Source organism: Nasonia vitripennis, chromosome 1 (genome assembly GCF_009193385.2).
Source record: "Nasonia vitripennis strain AsymCx chromosome 1, Nvit_psr_1.1, whole genome shotgun sequence".
Lineage (NCBI taxonomy): Eukaryota > Metazoa > Arthropoda > Insecta > Hymenoptera > Pteromalidae > Nasonia > Nasonia vitripennis.
Window position 1 is genome coordinate 28,801,728 of NC_045757.1, and position 20,339 is coordinate 28,822,066.

Below are 20,339 nucleotides of genomic sequence, written 5' to 3' on the forward strand. Positions count from 1 at the left end.
AAAAGGAAAGGGGGTGAGCTTTTCCACGAGTTCCAGGAAACGACGGGGGGATTTCCTTAGGTTCTCTCACGCGCTGCAGGAAAAGGCGCAGAAAGTTTCGCATACAGCGTGTCTTCGGGCTTTCTTCCCCTGCGGATATACGCTTCTGATGCTGACCGTCGGATTTCTCTATATTGGACTGCTGCCGTATTATATATTTATGCGGGGACGTGTCGCTATTATCGGATCTCTCTTTGTTCGGGAGATTGAGCTACAGATTTCGACGCTCGATCGTTTCATTTCTATAACTATAGTATTTGTTCATTTTCAATTAATTCATACCACAAAACAAAAATTGTGAACTTGCAGCCCTCCATCAAACGAGCGCGAGCCTGCAAAGCTCCCGCATCGATCCCGCTCCAGCCCCTATAGGTATACATACCATGTACCTTATATAACGCAGCAGTGCTTGCGCAGTCTTTTCTCCTCTCCCGGCATGACGTCACGAGTCGCGCAGAGAAACTCTCCGAGACTTTTTCCGGTTTTTCCAAGGGGGAAAAGTGCTGTACTATTTTTTTAAGGATGTTTTGCTGTTTTCTCTTAAGAGTTGACGCTCACGTGCGCTGTGTTGGGAGGCTCGACGCATTGATCGATTCGTTTTGCGGCTTTGGGATTGATGATGCTTAAAGCTGGCGATGTCGCTCGCACAGGTTCGTCAGTATGAATTTATCCATAAAGTTCGTTACTCCGCAAATCCCTAAATAATCTGTCTTCCAAGCAGCCGAAATCCTGAAAAAGAAAAAAGCGCACAGTCACGCACAACACAAAATCGTTTCCAGATTTCGGACCACCAAAAGCACTCCAGCCCTAAGTGGTCGCTTCGCTGCAGGTATACGAGAGCCCGTGAGGATCTAATTTCTCCTTGACCATGTAACCGAACTCTGCGTTATCAGCTCAGTGGGGCTCTCTTACTCTCTTATTATCGTCACTGCGAGCTACCGCGGAGAGAAAAGAAATTGTCTCGCATATTTTTCGGTTTCGGGCGGCCTACTTCGTCTTCCACGGAACATCCCGGAGTGCGCTCGACTGATTTACGAGGCCTCCCGTGTGTCTGGCTTATCTTCACCTCCGACGTACTGGGCGTCTTATTGTGTATTCTGTTGTTTTAGGCAAAATGTTTGCGCGTTGAACTGCATTATACAAAAAGAGTCGAGTCGTTTCGAAGGAAAAAGGATTTCGCTGCAATGTGACGATGTGCGGATTAATACAAGTATCTTTTACACTACCTATAAAAAACTTTGGCCTCGCGAGCAGGTGAGCAGCGATCGTTAATATCATGTCGAGCTTTTTACACGTCTCTCACAACCCATCGAGCTAATCCTTCACATCCACCTATAGACACAGAGTCGTAAATACGTTCGAGGTTGTGTAACACGTAACTCGTCATAACATTATTTTTATAAACAATTTCAAATCTTCGAAAATCCTCCTATCGAACCAAACAAAAGGAAAAAGCACCCTCGAAGCAGATACGAGAGATCGAGTTATAACGACGCGGAAAGCTCGCACACGCCTATACATCTATATACACCGGTTTCAGCCCCTCGGCGAGCTTACGTAATTGGCGGCTCGCCAGTGCGCTGCGGAGTTCGTTTCTCGGAATTTTCGGGGTTATATGCGCGAGTCCGGGAAAAGCTCGTCGACGATGTGCCATCTCTCTCCCCTTTTTCCGCAGCATCGCTATGTGCGCGAAGGGGTTCAAGCGTCTCTGTGTCCATGCGGATCGTTAAACCCGAGCTGCTATGCTACTGCGGGATTTCGTTCCTTTTTCCTTCTGCTCTCTTTTCTGCGTGTATATACGCTGCGACTAGCGGGCCGGGAGATTGAGGCCAGAGCCGTTTCGGAATTCCCGCTTCTTTAAAGGGGATGATGCCTTTGATGGTGTGCCGTGCGTCGTAGGATTTATGAGTTTTGTTGAGAATTTAATTGTTGCAATCGCTCTTATGAGATTATAGGGTTTGGACGACTGCGATTTTATATATTATACAAGTTCTTGCCGCGCGATTCGGCGATGCGGAATAAGTAATGTGCAGTGGTTTAAAATAAGAAAGTGCGCGCGAATTTGTGCGTTGTAACGTTGAAAAGGCTTACTTGGGAACGAGTTGTTTAAATAAATAGATTGACAGTACGAACGAGTACGATTTTTCCAAGTTTCAGCATGTATTTACACAGTTTACATCAAAATTACACACCTTTCTTTTTTCGAATCTTCGATTCGCGGTCTTACTTTGTTGCGACACATTTAAGCCAATACAGAGTCATCTGTCGTCAAAAAGCGGCAAGTCTATATTTCATGAAGTCGGATTCTTCCTTATCGACAATTTTCGAATTGACTAGAAAAATATCTTGGCAAGGTCTTCAATATTTTCTCTTATACAGACCTTCTGTCCATATGCGAAAATATACTCTTTAAAACTGCTACAAATACATAATTACAAAGCTGATAAATGGCACTGCCTTATTCATTATAAATTTAGCACTTGTTTACTCTCTTGGATAAGGCCAACAATCGGAAGCTCAGAGATTCTTGTAATCCTTAATCACGTTTTCGATCTTTGCGAAAGCTTCCAAAAAGTCATCCTCTTCTAATCCAAACTTTTTGTACTGATGTAAAAATGCCGAATGTACATACGTGTTCCAGGCCTTATCGACGATGCCATCGAGGGTTTGGTGAATCTGTGAATTATTCGTGACGAGAGCTAAAAACTTCTCTTGATTTAAAAGTCTTCTCTCTTGACTCAGGTGAGTTAATCTTTCGCCGGATGCAATCCAATCGACGTACAAATCCTTGCCCCGTAACTCGTCACAAGTCATTGGGTCGTTTTCGCTTATTTTACCTCTAGACACTAGGAGATTCGATACAGATCTGGAATACGAATGGGCAGATCTGGCGCTTGCGGATTGAGATGGTGCTTTTGTTTCTGCATCTACTGAAGAAGTATTTCGCAGTGTCTCCTTCAAGTGTTGTACGTACAGTCTCCAATGGTAAAAGGACTCGTACTGGCTGACTTTTGGCGAGACATACGGTGTGCTCTTAATGGTCGCCATTTTATAACTGGGGTGGCTGGCAACTGTGGAAGTTAGATAATTGGCGGTGCACCAGTCATCGTTCACAGGCTGGAAGACAGCGCACAATTTCTTTGATATTACATCGTTAATATCGAACAATTTGGTCTCTCCATTTTTTAAAACACTCGTACATATCGTATGTATCTGTTCATTCTGAAATAAAAGACTTAAATCTACTGACTCTGAGAATTTTGCCAGTGTCAACATAGTGTTATAATTTTGCACTCCAACTTCTCCAGCTGTGAAAGGCAGGACAATCGAACCGACGATGCTCTTGTTAGGAAACTCGTCTCTGAGTAACTCAGCAGTATAGCTACCAACACCCGATCCCGTTCCTCCAGCTGAACTCAACAGTAGCAATATTCCATCGAAAGAATCTGTCTTCTCGATCTCCTTTCTGCTAATTTCCAACACATCATTTTTGAGCTGAGGTCCTTTGACTAACGAACCGTAAGCCCAGTTATTGGCAGACCCTCCACTAGACTGGCAAATCAAATTTTGTGACCGATAGGTCCATCGATCAGATGAGTTGCTGCAAATTTTGTTGACAACCTTGTGCTCCGTGTCTACCAGCACTGCTCTAGCGAGACGCTTCCCATCTCTGTTTATGCTTGTGAACCATTTTTCAAAGCTCTTCTCCGTGTAAGTACTGTTAGCCTGTTTCGAAATACCTGTATCCTTTGCATCCAGATCGGCTGATAGCTGTCGAAACAGCGAGTGGCCCAGTTGATTTCCGCATTGTCCAAATTGAATTGTGAGCATACCGTCAAGTACGACAACAAGATTTCCATACAGATCTAAAAAATCACAAGATCCCCGTCAAAGTCATCATATCTCCAAATCACAGCCTTAAAAACGCACACAAGCAAACCTCAGCCTTGAACCAAATGAATTTAGAGTCTCAGCCAACACAGCAGCAAGGGAATTGTATTATCTGCTCATCGGACGCTGCAAACGACTGTCTGCAAAAAGAAGCACGAGTCGCCAGATGAAATCATGCTGTACTTATCTACTTAACATAAACACGACAATAATGGACTCATCATCGAGCGCATAATGATTTACCTGCTCTCGCGTGCAATATCATCTCAGCCGAGTTCGCGAGCAGCGCATCGATGACGCAGCGCATAATCCTCTGTGCTCGCGGAAAGGAGCGTGTGTCAGTGCTTGCTCAAGAGTCGCTTGCTCGGCCTCATTCTCCCGAATAGGCTGGATTTTTTCAGGCGTCCACGTGCTGTTGCCGAGCGGTAAACATAACGACGCGCGCGGGATTATGGCAAGGACCGATCGAGATGTGCAGTGCAGCGGCGCAGGATAGTTTTAGACGCAGAGAGAGAGAGAGACGGGAAATAACAGCTGATGGGACGAGTCGATAGTAGCGCAGTCTGGTAGCGGGATGAGCTACTGAGGAAAGGAAGGAGAAACAGAGTACAGACAACAAGTTTATGTGATTATCGAGAGTGATACCTGATGATGGCGGATTATAGAGTAAATTAAGTTATTTTAATAAGATCGATGATCTTAGATAAAGATATAGTTTTGAAATCGATGACGAATATTGGTTGGTATTCGAAACGTTTGAACAGAGTGCGTGAGTAGCTGTCATTCAGGAGAGTTTCGTAACTATACGCCCGCAAGGTTATCCGTGACTTTCGAGGTTCCTTTTAGAGCTTTTTGAGTTTAAAACTTGATAAATTTACAACAAGTAATTACGTTATAAAAAAAAACAAAATTATTTTTTTTGGGTCCGTGCAAAATAAGATGTCATACGATACTCTCCCTACTTATGATTCAGGAGCTTTTCGATCTTTCTAGAAGCAGCAAAATCCGATAATTATTTCGTTTTGATCAAGATATAATAAAATCTGATAAGGCTTGTTTTAGTAGACAACGAGGAAAACAAATTGTTGATTTATAAATCAAATTAGTAGATTTACTCGAACAACTGTATATTATACTTCACGAGTTGATTGTGCATTTTATTTATAGTATATGTATTATCATAAAAAAGCTTCGATGATTTGAAAATGACAGACAACATTTATGTATATTACATCAAGATCGACGAGCTATCTGCTAAATATGCTCTGCTGGAATCTTTTTGTTTATTTTGCGAATCGACACACAAATTTTATTATCCCTTTAGGACTTTTAGGTATAAAGTAATAACAGGCGACTGCAGCGCCACTTACTGCTCCGTCCATAGTACTGTAGCCTTACGTATATAGTAATGTAGGGGCAGCAAACCTTATATACCTATTCTACAACTCCAGCCGAACCTAAGACCTAAAGGTTCCAAGCCATTTTCACACCCAAGACAAAATTGTAGAAAAATTTTACCAAATTAATTTCAAACTCTACACTCTACTTTGCGAACCTCCACATTATCACCGTATATATAATATCTCGTCAGCTTACAAAAAATAAAAAATAATTTCATAACAATTAACATGAGTTTTGTTAAAACTAGAGTACACGTGCGTATACATATAGATTACACGGATAAGTATAGCGGCGTTATCTGTCTCTCAAACCCAAAATTTACTACATAGGCACGAGATTACCACTAATCAGCCAATTTCGTGCGATTGTCTCAGCGCGTTTCAATGTTTGATCGTATACTCGAGATATCAGTCCTTTACGGAGAACAAGAAGTTGCTGATACGCTTTTTTACGAATCAACTGAAAAAAACTCGCTTTCAATTTCTCTGGAAGAACGGGGACAAGATGTTATGAGGCAGGAAACTTTACGATCCTGATAAGACACACAATTTAAGTGATTCCTGAGACTACAGTAAGAGATAAATCAAGTTTAATCACGTTTGATTTACCTTTCGTTTGTACTAGGATACGCAGCATTAAACAATTTTTCTGCCATCGCCGGTAAAGCGATCAGTTCGTTTTTGAGTGGACGAACGGAATACATGATCGAGGCGCTGTACTTATTGTAATCCAACGAGTTAAACAAATTGCCGAGTATAATCAGAGGCTTACTTTCGATTACCTTAATTAATTAGCATAATTTATCGATTTCTGGCTGTATCTATGATGTAATCTATTTCTACGAATCGATTCAGAGCTCCTTGAACACGATCGATCTTTTCTACAGCGTCGGATGATTTTTGAACGGGACAGTAATTTTATCTGCGATACTTCTTGCAACATAACTGCAGGAAAAAGTTTACAAAGTGGTTAGATTTCGATTCTACGCTCGCAGGTGAATAGCAGCTAACGTCTTCAAATGACGCATGTATGTACAATGCTTTTCTCTGCACTAATCGTCAATTTTGACTAACCACCAGAGATAAAGCTTTCCTTTCTATTTCAATACACGCCCGTAAGGCTCACACCAAAACATCGCAAATTTGATGAAAACTCAGCTGACATCGTCGATTTCTTTATTCTGACTTCGTTTCCACTGTCAACACGACCCACATATGTGCTCATTGATGATAACGCAACGGCGCAGCTGTGCAACTTTCCTGAAATAAGTCCCGCTTTTTTTTTTTTTTTGTAAATCAATGTAATTTTTACAAACTACGTCAGTGCGCTGACGATCAAGCATCGATTTATATCGGTATATTAATCACGTGCGTGGTTAAAAAAAAAAAAAGAAAAAAAGGATAGGCTGCCGGGGAAGTACATGTATCAATTGCGTATGTATTATTATAGCTGTATCTTTTTAAGTTGGCCAAAATCCCCGTAGAACTCTCCTTTTCGATGCGACGTTATAGTCGCTTGCTAAAATTCGTGAGGATAGAAATCGATCGTTTACATGATTTTATATAATATCGAGGAAAGAAGTAACCTCGCCAGTTCTTCGCGTTTTCTATAACAGCATACGCGTTCGGCTTTTCGAGAAACAATTAGTTCAATATCCAAAAAACTGATTTATATACTTCATTATTCTTAGAGTTCGCCGAAAGCATCAAAATTGGAGCACACCAGACCGATCGATCAAGCAATGCGTCAAAATCCAATTAAACGCTAAAGATACGGAATCGCTCGACGGACAAACAATGTACATCGATATGCTCATTACGGTTACATAGGGTGACGATGAAATTGCGACAACCTATATAATTACGCAGCGCGCGCGGAAATCGCTGTATCACGATGTAAATTATGTAGATACCGTTTCAGCCTATCGCCTTTGACTTTGGCCTTTGCAGGCGAGAGGCTCGACCGCGACAAGAATTTACAAAAGGCCTCGCCAAATTTCCAGGTGTGCCCCCTGCGTCGAGTCGATATAATATCGTGCAGCGACGAGCCGCGTAATTGTATATGCGCCGCCGATTTTGATTGATCGATTCGCCCTGATAAAACTTTGTTTTTTTCATTTGTTTATATTTATTTATCACGTACACACGCACGTGGCGCGCGAAGAGCTGGAGACGCGGAGGGAATAAAAGCCGACTAATAGCGTCGTGTATTGCTAATCGACCGCTAATTGAAATCCCGTATGTTTGCATGCGATTATTCAAATCGAATCTTTCGCGCGGTGATTTTTAATCGCGTTAAAAGTAGCATTTATACATGCCGTAACGCTTTCGAGAACGTTTCTCCTTAATTTTTCATAAAATTACAGAGAATTGTCAAATTAACGATATAGATAAAGTTTTACGACATTTTCTCGAGACGCAATTATCTATTCCGCAAGAGGACAAAATGAATTACAGCACCTGCCACAGCGCGACAGTATAGAGAATCTTGTTGACTATTCATGCAAAAAAGAGGAAAAAGAAAAACATTAAAAGACGCTATATCGACGCTTCTGCGGAGCATAATACGGTACCTATATTCGTGTAATTTCCTCGCCTTGAAAGTCAAGACACTTTGTAGTCAGTGAGTGTATATTATATGCACGTATACGTGCCTCGGTACACGCGCACGTATGGCAGCATTTCGGAGCCCCTGTTTATACATTTTTTTTTTTCATTTCGACGTCTAGATTTGCTTTCCGATCGATTGAAGTTCGATACACGCAACGCACGAGGAAGAAAATTATCTTCTTTTTAAGTATACACAGAACGAAGCCGAATTTTAATTTCCAGGCGAAGTCGCTCTCGGATCTTATATACCCAATTATTCGTTACCTTCGCGTCTTATCTATACGTCTCTCGGTAGTCTCTGATTATAAACTGCTACTATTACAATTATTATTATACGTAAACTCAAACGTAGCGAGTTATTCCGCGTACACCGCAATCGTCCATTCCAACGCCTAGTTCGCAACCGAAGTGTGTACATGCTACACTAGACAGTACACACACTCGAGTCTGCGTTTCTGCAATTGACTCACGGAAAGAAGGCAGTCCGCGAGACAAAAGTGCAATCCGACAATGATAAACTTCGGAGTCGGAAAAACAAAATTATTTTCACTCTTATCTACGACTTCGCTTCCGCCCTATACTCGCGGATGAATATCTTCGGCACGCGCTACGATGGAGGAATATTAGAACCCGGAAAAAAGTGTAGTGTGTATACGACGAGTCGAGAGGCGGTTATGCAATTAATCGTTACTTCCGATACACGTATATGAACTGAGAGATGAGAATATACCGGCTCTAGGATTATGCAAAGAAAGGAGAAAAAATAAGGAAGAATCGTGCACGAGCAGTGTAGAGTCGATACGATAAAAAGAGATCCGCAAAGCAAAGACGAGATTCCATCGGAGCTTTTTTCTCTCTCTCTCTCGCTCTCTGCGAAATAAAGCGAGAGAGACGGAGAAGCGATCGGCGGAGTGGGGGGGAACTCGTCGTCGGCGGCGGCGGCGGCGGCGGCGGCGGCGCTTACGACGACGACAGCAGCGCGGGCAGAGTCGCGACTCTCCACGACACGCGGGCTCTCGTTTTGCTGAAAAACTCGCTTACTCGTTACTTCAGTCTCCTCCTCGCTACGTCCTCGTCGCAAGGCCCGTACACGCAGGAGCGCGAGCTACGTCTCAGGGCGCTGTTCCGTCGATCGCGATCGGCGCTGGATAAAATCGGCGGAAGAAAGATCGGCTGGATGTCGAGGGCGTGAGGTCGAGAAGGAGGAAAACCGAGCGGAAAAACCCGGCGCGAGTCTGCGGCGGCAACGTCGACCTGCGTAGATGCGCGCGTGTGCGAGCGAAGCGAGTGAAGCCGAAGTGGTCGACCATGAGTATCGCTCGGCGTTGAAGATCGTGCGTAAGTGATCGTATTGTGCCGCAGCGCGTGGCTCATGCGCCAGTCGAAAAATCGGTGAGAGGCCGAGACATGCCCTCACCATCCGGTAATGATACTAGAGGAGCAGCATCAGAGCCCCGACGGCAGCAGCGGAGCCATAGTCCGGCCGGCCTCGAGCAACGATGACGAGAACCTGAGCAGCGTCCAGGTCCAGCGGGGGGAGAACGATGGCGGCCCGGCCGCGCTCCAGCTGGCCCAGCTGGCCTCGAGCGGCTACAGCAATCAGCTCGCCGCGACGACCAGCACCAGCTCCGAGTACGACGAGGACGAGGACGACTCGTCCTCGGGCTCGAGCGTCGCCGAGGACGAGGACATACCCATGGACGAGCTAGGCCAGCGGGGCTGGATCGAGAAGCAGCGGATGGGCTCCGAGGTGAACGGCGTTGCTCTGCCGGGCTCCGACGCCATCCAGATCGGCCAGCTGCACGCCACCAACACGCAGAACATGCACATAGGCCAGCGGGTCTTCATCAAGAGCAAAGGCGACGTGATCATCAAGTCGGTCAACTACACCGCGCCCATCAGCCCCGCGGACGAGCAGAAGCAGGCGCTGGAGAACGGCTCGATCCACTCGGACAAGGACGGCATCGGTAACTTTGGATCGACGCTGGGTCCGAAGCTATCCACCGCCACCGACACCTCCGACAATCCGCTCTATCCGTCACCCCATGGCAGAGGTAGGTTATATGACTTCGTATCGCGGGATATCTTAGGACGTCGTCAGAAATGTTCCTTCTTTTGCAATGGAGATATGAGGACTATCCGGTTTCCTTCTCTCTTCATTCTCTCTTCATTCTCTCTTTGTTCGACTTTTATTTTTCTCGCTGCCTGGGATTTTGAACGCGTATACGCTTCGAACGAACCGCTTTATCGTCGGAGCCAGTCGATCGTAGAGGAATAATTTTTGACGCGGCGGACATTTTATGATCTCGCTGATAATGCGCAGTTAATCGATATAGGTGATGTCACTAATTTAAACGAAATCCAAAGAACGATAATCGTTGCTTTTTCAATTACGTGCGCGGAGTATACGTAGTCGGAGTTTCGGAAAATCGCAAATAATATAAAGATCAAAGCAAACAGTGAATTGAATTTTAGCAAGTGCGTTCTACCTGCACTCTCGTACCGTTGCTCTGACAAACGCGCGATTTTTAATCACATGCGAGTTTTACCTTGTAAGGACCTTTTTGAAGCAAAAAGCTAATCGAATTTCGAATGCAAATGAGATTGCGCAAACAATTGTTGCATTTATTAACAAATGGGTGTGTTTACGGCAGAAATTTAACGTCAGCGAATAATTACAAACATTTATCCGGAGCACAACACGAGGGAGAATAATATTCACACAGACACTGTGCTGGTGGGATAAAAAAAACCGTAGTATCTCAAAGATAAGGCCGGATCGCACAGCCTTCGGGCTTCCAGAAAATGGCTGCTTCGAGTTGCTTAATTCATTGTTAGCGAAAACATTCTGATCGTGCTTTTCCTCGGGTGCACATTGACAGCTGACTGCCACTCACAATAGTTTATAACTACTTACTTATACATCACCGATTTATTATGTGGTCTACGAATTAACTTAAACTCAAAAAGATTAAGGTTCTGTTTGCACTAAAGTAAGAATCAGAGCCAATAAAGTTTATGGAATGCTGAAAAAAAAAATTATTCATGATATAGGTCACCTTTCTTTACATGTCGTAAACCAGAACTCGTTCGTTTGTCAAATTTCGCAGGTTCGGGGGAACCTTATACTAGTGACGAGCAAATTCTAGACGACTGTTATACGAGCGAACAGGCGATATATTTGTAAGATTTTTATGTCGTTTTATTATATTTATTATTAAAATCAGTAAACCGAGTAAACTCATAATCGTTATATATCGATTTCTTAGAAAATGCCGTACGTCGTAAATGTACCTCACTTACTACGCATATTGTGGCGTATGAAGCTTCGTTAACGCAACTTTCAAACTTTCACTGTGTGACTTAAAAATTAAATTTAACAAATAATACAAGAATGAAAAAAAAACGCTTGCTTCGTACATTTATATTGATAATAATACAGAAAGTTATTCAATACATTTTCCAAAATCATGACGACGATGACGATGACGACGATGACCCCTTACAGAAAGATTTACTTTCCTGATTAGATTAGATATAATTCAAGTAGAACGGAGAAAAATAAAATTTTATTGCTTGTTCCTCATACACCTCGAGGCTCAATTCGGTATGAGATGCAGCTTCGACACGATCGTCAATTCTCTAGTGCCTGTTACGTGTGTCCTCGCAGTATACAAATATATCTAATTAATATTGTACAAGTGCAAGTTTGAAGTACAAGAGCAAGTGAAATAAAAAATTTGAAATCCAACTGGAAAAACAAAGTTAACATAAAACAGTGTACTTCTAAAAAAAAAATCCTCAAATAGATTCTTTTGTTGAACTCTGATGTTCGTATAGTTTTGAGGAAAAAAAGTAACACATGCAAGGCACTTGTGTTTGCCCCCCGGGTGATGTGTGCACATGTGACGATTCGTCACTGCATGTCGACTAAAGTTGAAGATAAAAAGTGCCTTTGACTTTGTCTCGTTGCGCAAAGTTGACGTATTGTTCGTAGGTGCGTTGCGAAAAAAATCTGAGAGACAAAGTGAATGCGCGATTATTGCGAAATGCGTGCGACGATTCGCTTTTTTTACAAGTATATGCCGTGCAGAGATTAAAATCTCGATGACCTCAGGCTTGAACATCAAAGCATTGGCCTAATCGTTCGAAAAGTGTGCTAAAGTCGAGTAGAGCGATTGTTACATAAGATAACGGAAATGAAGCGCTCGAAGAAGAAAAAAAGGAGGAGGAATACCAAGGAGGCAAAAGTCGAGCCTAAAGATCGGAATTTCGACGGGGAAAAAGTAGATAAAAGTTTTAATAATGAAAGACCATCATCGAACGATTTATCGAAACCGGCTTATGTGGCTATACCGGCCGAAGATAACGTATCGATTGATGTCGATTCGTGTACACATTTGCTTGGCAATGAGAAAAGAAAATCGTGTTGCACTAGGGGTAAGGATCCGCAGAGGCCTTAAAAATTAAATGAAATGGATAATTGTCAGTGAAAATATCGTTCGGCGAATCAACGAAATATCTCCTTTACTAATCTATAAAATCTTGAAGTGTTTGTTCAGTCTTAGCTAAGAGCATTGATAAATTTTCCGATATACGATATATTTCTATGTATAGAAACGAAGAATACGATCAGCCATATAGTGTCTTAGATTATGAAAATCCCCCTATCTGGAATTCTTTTTTTCCGTATATACAATCGCAACGGAAGTATATCGCTTTTGTAGGAGAAGCGCGCGGGCAGACTTCGTTCTCGATCAATTATAAAAGTGGACTTTCGTGTACTATCTACCTCGTGAGATTTTATCGGCAAATTATAGCGATAAGACTCGAATAACATTTACAGGCTCGTCACCCGAATTTTTCATAGTGGCGTGTCCGTCATAGTAATAACTTCATCCATAAGTCCTTAAATTTTATTACAACTTATTCATACATATATAAACAGGGTTTTGCTAGTTATGTTGAAAAAGCCTCGATTGGAAATTTCAAATCAAACATGCGTTACATTAACTGGAAAGCTATAAAGGAAGATTTAGTCTATGTGTACAGTACGTTGAATTAGTATTAGAGATTCAAATTAGCATCAGTCATATTATTAAATTTGACATATAATATATCAACTTCAATGTCTAATGTACAACTATTTTTAATTTGCAGTAGCGGAATGGTGTCTGACAAGGAGGTGTACAATTATCATATGCGTCACAGCGTTGGTCCTACTGCTGATAACCGTACTTGCCGTTTTGTTATCGAACACAGGTACGACAAATGCGACGATTCCACCCTACAACCCGGCTTCACCAAACGATACGTCAATCAATAATGGTATCTTTTATGGAAGATTCGTTGTATCTTTAGTAGACTGTTCAGTTTTTAGCAACAATCGTTGCGAGATTTTTTTTTATTTTGCATGAGGAATCGTTTGAAAGTATTGCATGAATTTTGTTTTTATATTTAACTCACAAGGGATGCACAAGCATTATGCTCTCGAAGCAACGCTAAACTTTAATTTTTTTGCAATTGATGCCTCAATGTTTCATTTACTTTGATGACGATACGGATAGTATTCACACTTTTAATTCACACACACGCGCACACACACATACGCACACACATTTTACGTTAGAGCATTTCTGTTAGGATCATAATACTCGTAACCCGAACCATCACTATCTTCATAGTTCAACTACTCGATAACTTGGGAAACTCGAAAAATTGGGTCATTAATAGTGTTATAAGTCTAGGCTCATACAATTTTTGATACTATAAAAATGATTGCTGCGAAATCCTATAAACTTTTCACTCATCACTACTATATTGATCATAAAATTTATGAGCGCAATAACAGAAGACTTACCGGCTCACGATACACGATGATGATTTTTTAATACAAAAAGCTATAATCATATAAGCTGCGTTATATATGTCGAGTGTTTTGATATTCTCAAAATAGCGACGTTTAATAAAAAGATCTTAAAAATCTGAAGCTCATGGGAAATTCGGCCCCCAGAAGAACTAAACAATTTGTATAGGATTGACCACAGCATACAAGAGTCAATAAATAATCTAGGAGTTATAAGTCGAACTATCAAGGATTCAATGGAGCACAACAACAAATTTAAAAGTAGCATAAAAATGACACTCAAAACCTTCACCTGACAGAAGGTATAGCAATGTACGCTATGCAACTTTTTATGCGATACAATATTTTAATACAATAAGATGTATTAAGAAATAGTGGAAATGAATGAAGTGATGCAGGAAACCGAATGACATTCGTCTGAATCAACGAATACTGGATCAAAGTGTTGTTATTGTAAAATCAAATTTTAAATAGCAGGAAAAACAAAAATCTGGTAATTAAGAAAACATTTCTAAACAATATATATATATATATATATACGCATGTTATGTCTAATAGCTTTAAAATATCAAATTTTAAAAACTTTTTACTTGCGCAAATTCATTTGTATATATACCACCGTATCAATAAAATTGTGTATGCTTATTTAAATTAAAAAAAATCGAACCTTAAATTTAGGGTGAGTATAGTAGAAGTAACGTCTACGAATGATAATTTAGCACATCTGTGTAAATACCAACAAAATATTAGTTTTAAAATATCATGTAAATAAGTCATTATTATCTTCTTAAACTCTAATTACACGTAATAATTCAAAGAAGCGTAGGATACAAAAAAAAAAAAAAAAAAAAAAAAAAAACGCCTCGAACAAAAAATGTCTTCATCCATTATAAAAATGTGGATCAATAACTGCTTGCTTATTTTTGAATTAATCAAGCACTATATATTAACCATATATTAATCAAAAAGATTAGGATATTAAAAGAATATCATGCCATGCGCTCAAATGAACCCTATATGCAATCACAATTGGCTCTTGCCTCAAAAGCAATGAGAACAAACCTCTTCTACTTGCTTATTAATTACGTTCTAACATCAATATCAACAATTTTATAAAACTCAGCAATATTTCTCAATCGAACCAATCGTTCCCCCCCAACTGCTCAACTCACGAAGACTGTATCTTTAATTTCAGATCCGACAATCAAGGGCGTTCGAATCGTGCCCAGAGTCGAGTGGGGTGCGCAGCCTCCCACAAAGGAACCGACGAAGCTGAAAAAAATACCTCCGCCCTACGTGATAATCAGCCATACGGCCTCGACTTTCTGCTATACCCAGGCCCAGTGTGTCCTCACCGTCCGAGTAGCTCAGACCTTCCACATCGAGTCCAAGGGCTGGGAAGACATCGGCTACAACTTTTTGGTGGGCGGTGACGGTAATGTTTACGAGGGACGAGGTTGGAATATCGAGGGTGCTCACACCTTCAACTACAACATCATGAGCATCGGCATATCGTTCATCGGCACCTTCAACACGGTCGCGCCGACCAAGGCTCAGGTTCACGCGGCAACGAAGCTCATCGAGTTCGGCGTCGAGAATGGCTATATAAGCAAGGATTATAAACTGCTGGGACACAGACAGTGCGTTAAGACTGAGAGCCCTGGAGAAGTGCTCTATAATATCATCAAGACTTGGGATCACTGGTCACCCTCCCCATGATGATTTGGAGATAGTCTGATGTTTGTTGATGTTATTATTGTTGTTACTTTGAAGATTTCTGATAAACACCAAGTGACGATGACGAAACGTTGCACCGTCTTATGCAGAAAGAAGATTTTGCCGTCTTGGAAAGTTTAGCAGAAAATATGTCTTCTTTGCCGTGGTTTTATCGCACAAATTTAACCCAGCAGCTACGGAGCATTACACTAATAGGTTTTAAGACGAAACAATGAGAGTCTATATAGAACTACTCATTCAGCTCTGCGTCGTTAAAGTGCCATCTTAAACTGGGTACAAACTTTTGCTCGTGTTGTTAGAATTTTTGCAAGTTTCAGAAACTGTAGCTGTAAATACGAAGTGAACTCTGCTGTCGTCTTTCTATACCACAAGAGTATATTGCTTACACATTTGTACATTATTATATTGATGTTTTGCCCTCCACTCGAATTGTGGGCATGTATAAAATAATATGAAAAACGTGTATAATACGAAAGCTTCACAAATGCCTTATTAGTATATTATGCATAGTTCAAATTGTATATACTTTTAAAGGGTTCATGAAAAAATACAATTACGAAATTTATACCCGAAAATCGATATTTTTTATGTATGACTTAACTTTAAATACAAAATACGTGACAAAAATGAAAGCATTTGTGTTGTGTCCTGTTTGATGTACTCGAATTTCAAATAATGCTACTTCTAAAGCAGTATAATCAACCATAAACATATTCAAATTTTTTTCACACCATTCTGTAATGTACGACGATGTCAGAGTAATAAATTTATTTTCAAAGTCATGTATATCTTACTAGCACAAGTTGCTTGTAATTTTTATTTATGTATTTTCGAAATATGATGTCTTATTACTGCAAAAATAAAGTAATAAAATTGCATCGGGATAAGGGCTTTACTTTGAGCCAAAGGTAATTTGATTATTTGAATAAATTCGCATGATCAATACGGTTTCAGAAGAGCCGAATATAATTTAATAACCCTTAACTTGTTCATTTTACAAAAATTTTCTTACAAAGGTCAAAATGGAAGTAACTCTGACTTTTCGGGAATACAAATTCTAATTATATAATATATGCATGAACGTGTATGAAATAGGCCCTTAAATAACATCTACATTACATAATACTCAAGCACGTGAAACAACTAACAGATCTTAACCAAACAGCTTCAGTATTAGCAACATTAACCGACAACAAGGCTAGCTTATGGTATCGCTATGGTCATCTCCTAACTCTCTTAATAATCCTCAAACTGGATCGTCATTATTAATTGTCATAGAAAGCGCCATGAAAGCTGCACTCAAATAACATGGACATAAAGAAATTGCTATCTCTTCATTTGGACTGTGTTTGCAGATGACGACGATAACGAGCTATTTGTGCAACGATCTCAATGGAGAGGGAGGCAACCTAAACGCGCAGCACAGCCACTACGAGTCCACCCACCGAAAAAGGTGATAATTTATCACACGGTGACAGGATTTTGTTCGACGAAACTCAAGTGCAGTCAGATTGTTCGCGGTATACAGGAATTCCACATGGACGAACAGGACTATGCCGATATTGGCTACAACTTCCTCATAGGGGGCGATGGTCGGGTATATGTAGGACGTGGCTGGGGAGTCGTCGGTGCCCACACTTACGGCCAGAACAGCATCAGTATCGGGGTAGCTTTTATCGGAGACTATCGGTATAGAAATCCAACACTTCAGCAAGTTGACGCCGCAAATAAGCTTTTTGAGATCGGAGTTCAGGAAAAAGAGCTTGCCGAAGATTACAAAGTTCTGGGTCACAGGCAGGTGGCGGTCACTGCAAGTCCTGGAGACAAGTTGTACAACATTATGACAACGTGGCAGCACTGGTCTCCTGATCCCTAAAGTGCAGGCCGGTGCGGATGAAGATAGTTATAGCTTAGTAGAGCTTTTATGAATGTACTTTAGTTGTGCTCGCTAATTAGAGTTCTAATGAGATTTGAGTTATGTACGAAGTAGTTAGTTAGGGGTAATTGTGAAGATAACGTATACCGAGAAACCTAATAAATGATGGCAAACTTACGATAATCTTGATGATTGATAATGAATTAATGACCCTTAACAAACAAACTGATGAAAACCCAAAAAGCACTCTCTTCAAATTATACCTATAGAGTATAACCAACCAATCTGTACACCATATTCTATACAATATTCATTTTTAATGTGACGTTTTTAACTCTTTATGTGTTGGTAAGATCTGGTGATATCGGTATTGTTGAAATCCCACTTCACTGATAGGTAATTAATGTTTTTATTGCTGTAGTTTACTAAATTTGGCATGCATCATTCTTCCTCCGTACTGATGGCAAAAAGAAAACTCTGCAATAATAAATTAAAGATCACTACCTCTTCCAAGATACCATGATTACACAAATATAAAAAAAATCATCCTGTATCTAACATGCATGAATATCACTACATGTCAACTTTTCTGTATCTAAAGTAATTTATTACCTCTTCAGATCCAACAATATCTGGCGTGTGTTTTGTGACCCGAGTCGAATGGGGAGGTCGACCTGCTAACGAACCACCCGACAAGCTCATACAGCTGCCACCTCTCTACGTGATAATCATTCATACGGTGACAAGATTCTGTTACACTCAGGCACAATGTGCACCGATCGTCCAGGAAATCCAGGAACTACACATGGATAGTTGGTTATGGGACGATGTAGGCTACAACTTCATGATCGGCGGCGATGGTCTTGTTTATGAAGGTCGAGGCTGGGACTTTGAGGGAGCTCATACTAAAGGCTTCAACAACAGGAGCTTAAGCATTGCATTAATCGGCACTTTCACCAGAATGGAGCCAACAAAAGCACAGCTATACGCGACTCAGAAGTTGCTTGAGTACGGCGTGGAGAACGGCAAGATAAGAAATGACTACAGGTTATTAGCGCACAGGCAGTGTATGGAAACAGAGAGTCCTGGAGAGATGCTGTACAATATCATTATTAAGTGGAAACATTGGGTACCCTCGCCGTGAAGACCAGTTGAATACATACCATTTTATAATGTAGAAAGGATGTTCTGTAAGCCATAGAAATGTGTGACCTATTTCGATTCATTAATATACTAATTTACTATGTAATTAAAGAGCGTGGAACAATCTATGCAATGTTTAAATGTACTAATAATAAACCACCTACTTTTCCCAAGAAAGAACTTACAAAAATGAAAACAATCATGCATCTAACGTTTGACCAAAATGCATTCGAAGCATTAAAATTAATGCAGGCGTTATGTTAGGCAGGTTCAATTGAAAATATGCATGACGCTCAAGCTAATAAATGGTTGGCTTATAAAAATTTTAGCTTGTAATATGCCTATTTCTGCAATCTATAAATGCATACAATACATTTTTCGTTTTCTATCACGTTTACATTCCAGTTAGATCTGTTCAATTTTTCCTATACGTACATATTAGAAATATGCAGTCGCTTCACTTGGACTATGTTTGCAGATAACAACGATAACCAGCTGTTTGTGAAACGATCTGAATGGGGAGGTAAGCAACCTCGTAAAGCAGCCGAAAAATTACGAGTTTACCCACCAGAGAAAGTGGTAATTATTCCCACGGCGACAAAATTCTGCAAGACTAAATTTGAGTGCAGTCGGATAGTATCTAATATCCAGGAATATCACATGATCAAGCTGAACTTTGATGACATCGGCTACAACTTCCTTATAGGAGACGATGGTCGGATATATGCGGTACGGGACTGGGGGGTCATCGGTCATCATACTCATGGCCAGAACAACGTCAGTATCGGTGTTGCTTTCATTGGAAATTACCAGTATCGAAGCCCAATACCTCGGCAGGTTGAAGCTCTACAGACACTTTTCGACATGGGACTTCAGAAAAAAGAGCTTGCCGAGAATTACAGAGTTATGGGTCTCAGGCAAGTGAAGGCAGGCGCCTTTAGTCCTGGTAATGGGCTGTACAACGTCATGAAAAAATGGCAACGCTGGTCTCCCATTAACTAGTATCAAGACTCTACTAATAAAAATGTACCAAAAATGTATACAAATATAAGTATGTACAATTACATCATATGAGGCTAGAATAGGAAAAAGAAATGGATTTTTAAATTCATTTGATTGAGCAAAAGCTGAGCTGTAAGTGTATACAAAGGCACATACATCTATGGGGAGCTTTTCTAAAAACACGTAATTCAAAGCACCAACACCTTTGAAGAAATGTGCCTTGAAATGGCACGGTCTACCGAAACTTAATTCGACAGGCCAGTAAGGCGAAATAATAACTCTTGATGTGGAGTAAAGTATTTATATTTTCTCTGGTATATAAGGTAATCTGTAGCTGTCGAGCGTTCGAGAGAGACTGATGCTTCGAGATTTTGCTGTCCTCGGTCTGCTGGGGGTAGTTTTGGAGAGGGAAAGTTTTGCTTGCTAGAATATCGGAGGGAAATGCATTTTAATTGGCGGAACGGTTTAGGAGGAGGAGTTTTGGGCCTGAAGGAGTGTGCGTGCGGGTTTTTCCGAAGTCTTCCAAAAAAGTGTCCAGATGTGGGCTTGAGTCGCGCGCGGGGCGCGCGTAGTTGGTCAAAAAAAAAGGGTCTGGTCATAAACTGGTCAAGATCCGAGCCGTCCGGAGTCCAGAAGTTGTGCAGATGTGCTTCTACGCTGTGCTCTTCGTAGCGCTGGCGATGGGTCGTCCTAAGCCGCGCTCGTCGTCGCGTCGGTTATGGGCCGTCATAAAGAGGGTCTCTGGTTGGGCTCGGCTCTTTGGAAGGAATGTGCG

At 41.1% G+C, this 20,339-nt stretch overlaps 3 protein-coding genes across 9 annotated transcripts; 2 read left to right on the top strand and 1 right to left on the bottom strand.

The window, feature by feature from the left end:
- Positions 1-2,175: 2,175 nt before the first annotated feature.
- On the bottom strand, positions 2,176-5,549 carry LOC100119598 (tubulin delta chain). Of its 2 annotated transcripts, none has more exons than XM_016984939.3 (3): positions 4,174-5,549; positions 3,980-4,070; positions 2,176-3,905 (listed from the first exon to the last, which is right to left on the bottom strand). In XM_016984939.3, the coding sequence occupies exon 3, from the start codon at positions 3,868-3,870 to the stop codon at positions 2,557-2,559; it is 1,314 nt and encodes a 437-aa protein (XP_016840428.1). In that variant the 5' UTR covers positions 3,871-3,905; positions 3,980-4,070; positions 4,174-5,549; the 3' UTR covers positions 2,176-2,556. The 2 variants fall into 2 exon arrangements, with proteins under 2 accessions (XP_016840428.1, XP_016840429.1); XM_016984940.3 differs by having other exon boundaries at positions 3,970-4,070.
- Positions 5,550-8,850: 3,301 nt separating this feature from the next.
- Positions 8,851-20,140, top strand: LOC100119638 (peptidoglycan-recognition protein LC). 6 transcript variants are annotated; one of them, XM_016984923.3, is made up of 3 exons: positions 8,851-9,994; positions 13,101-13,268; positions 16,899-17,602. In XM_016984923.3, exons 1-3 carry the CDS (start codon positions 9,367-9,369, stop codon positions 17,417-17,419), a joined length of 1,317 nt encoding a protein of 438 aa, XP_016840412.1. In that variant the 5' UTR covers positions 8,851-9,366; the 3' UTR covers positions 17,420-17,602. The 6 variants fall into 6 exon arrangements, with proteins under 6 accessions (XP_016840412.1, XP_016840420.1, XP_016840409.1 ...); XM_016984931.3 differs by lacking the exon at positions 16,899-17,602 and adding an exon at positions 18,040-20,140 and having other exon boundaries at positions 8,883-9,994; positions 13,101-13,202; XM_016984920.3 differs by lacking the exon at positions 16,899-17,602 and adding an exon at positions 18,040-20,140 and having other exon boundaries at positions 8,897-9,994.
- LOC100678500 (peptidoglycan recognition protein-like) lies at positions 18,501-20,140 on the top strand. The gene is made up of 2 exons (XM_016981875.2): positions 18,501-18,609; positions 19,041-20,140. The coding sequence occupies exons 1-2, from the start codon at positions 18,603-18,605 to the stop codon at positions 19,562-19,564; spliced, it is 531 nt and encodes a 176-aa protein (XP_016837364.2). The 5' UTR covers positions 18,501-18,602; the 3' UTR covers positions 19,565-20,140.
- Positions 20,141-20,339: the final 199 nt, after the last annotated feature.

Bases quoted from the DNA above. Each gene is read 5' to 3' on its own strand.
- LOC100119598 (XM_016984939.3), bottom strand. From the start codon at position 3,870: ATGCTCACAATTCAATTTGGACAATGCGGAAATCAACTGGGCCACTCG.
- LOC100119638 (XM_016984920.3), top strand. From the start codon at position 9,367: ATGATACTAGAGGAGCAGCATCAGAGCCCCGACGGCAGCAGCGGAGCC. The intron at 9,995-13,100 runs GTAGGTTATATG...TTTAATTTGCAG, and splicing joins TCCGTCACCCCATGGCAGAG to TAGCGGAATGGTGTCTGACA. The intron at 13,269-18,039 runs GTATCTTTTATG...TTACCTCTTCAG, and splicing joins CGATACGTCAATCAATAATG to ATCCAACAATATCTGGCGTG.